Source organism: Propithecus coquereli, unplaced genomic scaffold, assembly GCF_000956105.1.
Source record: "Propithecus coquereli isolate 6110/MARCELLA unplaced genomic scaffold, Pcoq_1.0 Scaffold827, whole genome shotgun sequence".
NCBI lineage: Eukaryota > Metazoa > Chordata > Mammalia > Primates > Indriidae > Propithecus > Propithecus coquereli.
Genome location: NW_012154474.1, coordinates 60,060 through 66,393, shown reverse-complemented (window position 1 = coordinate 66,393; position 6,334 = coordinate 60,060). Strand labels below are relative to the sequence as shown.

Sequence of the window (6,334 nt, the reverse complement as noted above, 5' to 3'; positions counted from 1 at the left end):
CTAGCAGGGCTGGGGGTGCAGGTGGTGGTGGTGGTGGTGGTGGTGGTGGTGCTCGTGGTGGTGCTCGTGCCTCTGGACCACGGGCAGCACGTGGCCCTCGCCCGCCAGCACGGGCGGCAGGTCCCGCACCACCTCGTGCTCCACGGCGCCGGGCTGGCCGTGCGCGGCCTTGAGCGGCGAGTGGCCCTCCCTGCCCTTCTGCCGGTACCGCTTGTGGCCGTAGGGCGGGGGCTGCGGGGGGTGGTGGGCGTCCGGCGGGGCCTGGGCCGGCAGGTAGTGGCCGGAGGCTCTGCTGGGCTTGCTGCCGCCGGGCAGCCCGGGCGGCTTCCCTGTGCCCTTGGGGGACCTGAGCAGCAGCTTCTCCTGCCCCTTCGGCCGGGGCTGCGTATCCAGGGCCCGGGCAGGCTCAGCGGCCAGTGCGGCGTGGTCGGCCAGCACCTGGGACCTGCGGTGCTGCAGGACGTGGGTGTCTGGCTCCTGGGAGCGGGACCTGCTCTGCGGGTGTGCAGCCTTGGCGTGGTGCTCCTGCCTGGCCGGCGCCAGAGGGGACCCTGTGGGCAGGGGACAGAGCGTGAGGCCCCGGAGTGTGGGCTTGGAAACACGGGTTAGGTTTCTGTCCCCTCTTTGCAAAAGTCACGTGTCACCAAGGGCCGCGCGGGGAGGGCAGTGCAGACGGCCACGTGCCCAGGCTCCGGCCGGGAGCGGGCTCCAGGGCGGCTCCATTCCAGAGGACCTCTGCTGTCACCCACAGGAAACAGGTGACCCGCTGCCTGGCTCTGCCCGGCTCCCTTGAAGGCAGACCCCTGGCCCCAGGGTGGGTCCTGTAAGTGGGGCTGCTGTCAGGGAGGGCCAGGACCCTGCCTGGGGGGCCGGGGCAGACAGTCGCCCCGTGTCAGGAAATGCTCCAGCGAAGGAGCCCCCAGAACTCGCTCCCCCAAACTCTGCTCGTAAAACAGACGGCAGAAGGACCCAGGGCTGCCGTCTCCACAACACGCAGCGTGAGCGCTTCAGGACATGGAGCTCGCCAGGAGGCCGGAGTGTGTGCGCAGCGCGACCCCCATGCGCAGAGACCCCACCCCGCCGCTGCTCCAGCACCTGCGCCCTTGGCCCGAGGCGTTTCAAGCAGCCTGAATAAGCTTCCTGAAGACATTTTAAAAATGTCTGAATTGCTTGCGCCGACCCCTCCTGCGCTGTGTGGGCTCCTAACGGGGACAGCGAGGGGCCCTGGCCACCAGCCTTGGGGGACAGCTGGCTCGGCCCTGTAAAGTCTCCACTGCACCGGGCAGGCACCGGACAGGCTGGCGGCCACGCGGCTGGTGACGCCTCTTGTGACTGAGCTGCAATTCTCTCCTAAGATGTCGTCTTCTCACCCCAAGCACGGTCTTCCATCTTCGGTCCAGGTAACCCCCTGCGCCCCCACACCTGGACGGGCGCTCGCCTTGCTGTGGGAGGCGCCTACAGGTGGCGTCTGGGTGTGTGGAGGGAGCCGGGTGCCGGGCGGGGAGGCCCCCCAGGCTCAAGGCTGCAGAACCCCCAGCACCCCGTGAGGCGCCCTCGCCAGGGCCTGGTGCCCGGGGTGGCCTCTGGGACCTACCGGGGCCAAACTTGGACGTGTAGTTCTCAATCCCGGCGAGGTCCAGGTAGTGGTTCCTGCGCTCCGTGTTCTCGTCCACGCAGCAGGGCCCCCGCACCGCGCAGGGCTGGGGGTCGGCGCTGGCCCTCCTGTAGGGAGCACAGGGCAGCCTGACCGCCGGCCCGCGGCCCGAGCAGCGCCCCTCTGACCGTGGGACACCCGCAGCAGGTGGCACGGGGGGTCCCAGGGAGCTCCGGCCAGCGCCACGTCCCCAACAGGGCGGGAGGACGGGCCCGCGGGGCGTGGACGTGGCTGGACGCTGTCCAGAGGAAAGGTTGTGGGCGTCCCCGCCAGGTCCCCAGGCTCATCGTTACACGCCATGTGCCTCAGACTCGCACTGTGATGTTCGTGGTTGCCATGTGGGGACCACGGTGGCTGCTGCCCCCGCCACACCCGGCGCTGTGGGCTCCAAAGCTGGTGAGCAGGGCCGTACGGAGCCAGGGCGAGTCCAGACCGCAGTCCGGGCCGACCCAGCCACGGCCGCCCAGGCCCGTCTCAGACACACGCGGCGCTCAGCTCGGCCGGAGCACCGGCCACTGGGCGGGGCCCTCACCCCGGCCAGTAGTGCCCGGAGCTCCAGTGCCCAGGTGCCCACCCCGGGCCCGCTGAGAGGACGTCGGCGGCATGTGGGGCTGGCAGGGGAACGGACTGCCCGCCACGGGCCCAGCTCCTCACCTGACATGGGCGGACAGCCTCCTGTCGGCCACCCGGGGGTCCTCGGCGGGCTCGGCCTCCGCCCTGCAGCGCGTGGGCTCCCGGTCTGCAAGAGGGTCCTCGTGTGAAGCCCCTCGCTCGCCCCCTCTGCCCGCTCATCTGCCCCTCGGCGAGGGCCAGACCTCACTCACCCTGGCCGGCGGGAGGGCCGTCCTTCCTCTTGCCGGAGGGCTCGGGGCTGACGCTCAGCTTCACGCGGAGGGTCTTGCTGCCGCCCGAGGAGTGGTTGATGGAGGCGTCGACGACCTCGTAGATGGTGTGCATCAGGCTGGACACGTCCTGGTGGCACCGGCGTCACAGTAGCCTCAGAGGGGACCGTACCCACCCTCCCTCCAAGACGCCCCACCCCCGGGCCACCCTGCCCCGTCCACTCCGCATCCCACACCGACCTCAGAAACGGACACAGACACATATCTGAGCGGGGGGGGTCGCACCTCCAAAGACAGTCCTGCCTGCGCCTCTGGTGGCCCAAGGGTGGTCCTGCCTTTGGAACACCCTGCAGCACTCAGGCAGACCCTCCAGCCGCGTGAGGACCGGGTCGGGGGTCCTGCCCACACTGCCCTCTCTGCGTCCCCATCTGGGGACGGCCACGTCTGTCTGTGCACGGAGCCTGCCTGACCCCAGACCTGGGAGGCCTGGCCCTGAGCCGCCCCTCCTACGGACGGACGGCCGCACACACGGCGCTACCTCTCTGGTGACCTTCCCGCTGTTGTCGAAGTCGTAGAGCGTGAACGTCCACTCCTGGCGGTCGTCCTCCTGCACCGAGACGTCACACCGGACGGCCTGGGGGCGCACACAGGGCGGGGCCTCAGGGGGTCAGTGGGGCCCTCAGCCGCCACATGCATCACCCGGGTGACCCTTGACTCCACAGAAGGCAGCGTCCGGGGGCCTTGCCAAGGGGTCTCCCGCGGACACGGCTCAGGGATGGCCTCGGTTTCCAGTTTGTGGCTGGGAGAGGGCGGACACATGGCTGAGGCCGGAGCCCTGGGCTCTGCAGACTCTGTCCTCACCTCGCTCCTCCCTCCTGGTGGGGACCTGGCTGTGTGCCTGTGACTCAGTTTCCCCAGCGTGACACCCGCCCGGCTCATGCTGGTGCTCAGCGTCACCCAGGAGACAAGGCCACGCCGACTGCCAGGAGCTGTTGGCTCCAGAAATCGCGACATAAACCCGAGACCTCCCTGGGCCCGGCGGGAAAGCGGGACCTCCCGCGGCTCTGCCTCTGTGGGGCGGGGACGCGGGGCAGCCGGAAGGTCGGCTTTGGTGTCGTCCCGCTTCGCCGCACGTGCCAAGGTGGGGAAGGTTCCTCAGATGATTTAGCGCCACACAGGCCAGTTCCGGCCAAACTCACGGCGAGATCCCGCGTGCCCCATGCGGCTGATGGGCGGCACGTCCGGGTCTCGATTTAAGGCCCCGAACTGGCTTCGAACTGCGGAGCCAACACACGCCCGCCCGCCCACCCAGGGGAGCTGGCGGGAGGGTGAGGGGCGAAGACCTACGCCGATGTGCAGGCGCTTCCTGCCCAGTCCTCGTGGGCCCTCGCAGGCGGCCGCCCTCTCGCCATCCTCCGCACCGAAGAGCTGTGCGGGGCCCTCCCGGCCCTCGGCCTTCTCCGGGGTTAGTGCCACTGCAGGGGCGAGAGGGGAGGTGCAGGGGCAGAGGGCACGCGGCAGGATGTGGCCGGCCCCAGGGCTTCGCCGCCCTCCCTGCGCTGAGCCGTGATCCCTCCCGGACGGCCGGGGCCGAGAGCCCATCCTTGCGGAACGAGGGGTGTCGAGGAGCCATGCGAGGGCAGGGAGCCCCACCCCCGGGCTGGCCATGGCCGGGAGCCCCCTCCGGCCCCCCAGCCCACAGTGCCTCACACCGGCCCTGGGGTCTTAGGTGCCGCCGACGCCACAGAGCGCAGCATGCAGGGAGCCCCCTGGGGCCCCGGAGGGTGGTCCCGGCCCTCCGCCTCCCTTTCCCTCCGCACGGCCCCCACTCCACAGTCTGCGCAGGTCACCCGCGCACTGAGCGCGTCGGCGCAGTGGCCTCCCGCGCAGCCTCTCCGGCCATGACGGACAGGCAGCGCCTGCAGCCCTCCCAAGCCACGTCCCCAGCTCGGCACCTGCGGCAGGTGCTTGTCTGCGCCTGGGCTGGGACGCCCCACGGCGAGGCCTGGCGCCACCACGGCGCAGTGCGTGGCAGTGCTCAGGCCGGGCCACCGTCTCTCCCGTCCTCCGACCCACACCTGACCGAGGGGTCGCAGGTCACCTCACACGGGCTCCCGGACACTCCAGTGCACAAACGTAACACACACTTGGGGCTCAGCCGCCGAGACGGGGCCTCTGCTCCCTGCTCGGCCGATCCAAGCGCCTGTCCGTGCGGACCCCGAGGGGACCCCGGGGGGGACTGTGCACCAAGGGGTTAAGTGCGTCTGACGGGCAGGGCTGGGCACGGCCTGCCCTTCCTGGCTGTGCCTGGCACGGGCCCGTCCGGGAGGCTCGGGGAAGAGGCACTTACCCTCCAGGGGACACTGGTCCTGCCGGAGAGGCCCCTCCTTGGGGTCCCTGCTGGGCAGCTCCTGCGGGGAGGACAGGCTGTAAGTGCGGACATGAGCCCCTCCTCGCCGACGCTTGACGCATGGCCCGCCGGCTGCGCAGCTGCTCCGCCCCCGTGGCCCGCGGCCTGGTCGTTCCCTCCTGGCAGGGTCAGGCGAGGCCCCACATCTCTCCTCGTCTCCCGGGGGCTGCAGAGCCCGCAGGGTCACCCCCAAGCGCATCCTGACGCCCCAGATGCCCTGGCCCAGCGGGCCCCAGGTGGCAGAGTGTCGGGGACACCGCTGGACGCAGGTCCCTCCGCCACAGAGCTTGTCCAGGGCCCTCACAGGGCACGGTGGGAGGGTCCACACAGACCGGCTGCCACCCCAGGCCACAGCAGAGGGAGGGGACTGGGCCCCCATCCACGACAGGCCCGAAAGTCGCCCCCGCTGGGTCATCTGCTGAGTCGGACAGACTCGTCCGGGAGCCCCTTGACCAGACCTCGCCCAGGGGCAGCAGAGCTCGAGCTCATTTTAATAAGAAATGAAATATCGAGCACTGGACAGACCACGTCCCCCCGACGAGCCGCTGACGGCCCCCAGACCGCATTTGGTGCTGAGAGTTTGCTCCAGCCCTATGAGGCCCGTTCAGGTTCGTGGAGACGCGTCCTCCTTAGCCGGAGCAGCGCTGGCCCAGGCGGACGTGGGGCTGAAACCAAATAGTCTCCCAAAACTTGAAATTGGGTTAATTTTTTTTCTGTAAAGGTAAAACAGCCTGTGAAGCTGCAGCCCGGCTCCCGTGGGGTCCAGGGCGGCGCCCAGAGCCCCCGGGGTGCAGCCTCCCCGTCCCCTGGGGTGCGGCCTCAGCCAGGCGGACACGGCAGCTAACCCCGCAGCCAACCAGGCTCCAACAACCAGCGCTGAGCCCCCTAACGTGGGGAAACGTACGCCCGCAGCAACGCGGGTTTAGAATACACGGCGTTTTCTAGGAGCCACATCGACAGACGCCTCTGAGACGCAGAGAGGGTCAAACAAGGGAACAGCGAGTGTTCGCGGGGAAAATCATTCTGGTCTCCCAGACTGGTGATTTAGGCAGATCTGTCCCGGTTCCATACAGATGCCCTCTAATCTACCCTGCTCTGGTTAACTAGAAGGGCCAAGAGCTCTAATTGCAACGTATAAAGTCTGCCCAGGGCTGCGGCCAGATGTGCGCCCCCTCCCCACTGGGCGACTCGCTCAGCGGCCAGATCCCACAGAGCAGGGCTCCCCACCTCCCGACATCCCTGAGGGCCCCCCAACTCTGCCCCAGGACCCACCCCTGCCCTGCCCCCACCAAGGAGCCCAAGCCCCCCACATAAAACCCTCTAACCCGACCCCACTCGGGGTGGCCGCACCCCTTCCTCATGGGCCTTCCTGGCCAAGCGGCTGGCTTGGGGCTCCCCAGCCCACCCTCCCACTGCCCCGAGGCGCCA

General features: G+C 69.5%; 1 protein-coding gene across 1 annotated transcript in view; it reads right to left on the bottom strand.

Moving 5' to 3' along the window:
- The window catches only part of NKD2 (naked cuticle homolog 2 (Drosophila)), a 13,244-nt gene continuing 6,910 nt past the window's right edge, over nucleotides 1-6,334 (bottom strand). The window contains exons 3-9 of the mRNA XM_012663717.1: nucleotides 4,847-4,907; nucleotides 3,844-3,971; nucleotides 3,035-3,130; nucleotides 2,479-2,626; nucleotides 2,309-2,393; nucleotides 1,595-1,722; nucleotides 1-551 (exon numbers count right to left, since the gene is read on the bottom strand). Coding sequence (XP_012519171.1) covers nucleotides 1-551; nucleotides 1,595-1,722; nucleotides 2,309-2,393; nucleotides 2,479-2,626; nucleotides 3,035-3,130; nucleotides 3,844-3,971; nucleotides 4,847-4,907 — 1,197 coding nt within the window. The remainder of the gene's footprint in view (nucleotides 552-1,594; nucleotides 1,723-2,308; nucleotides 2,394-2,478; nucleotides 2,627-3,034; nucleotides 3,131-3,843; nucleotides 3,972-4,846; nucleotides 4,908-6,334) is intronic.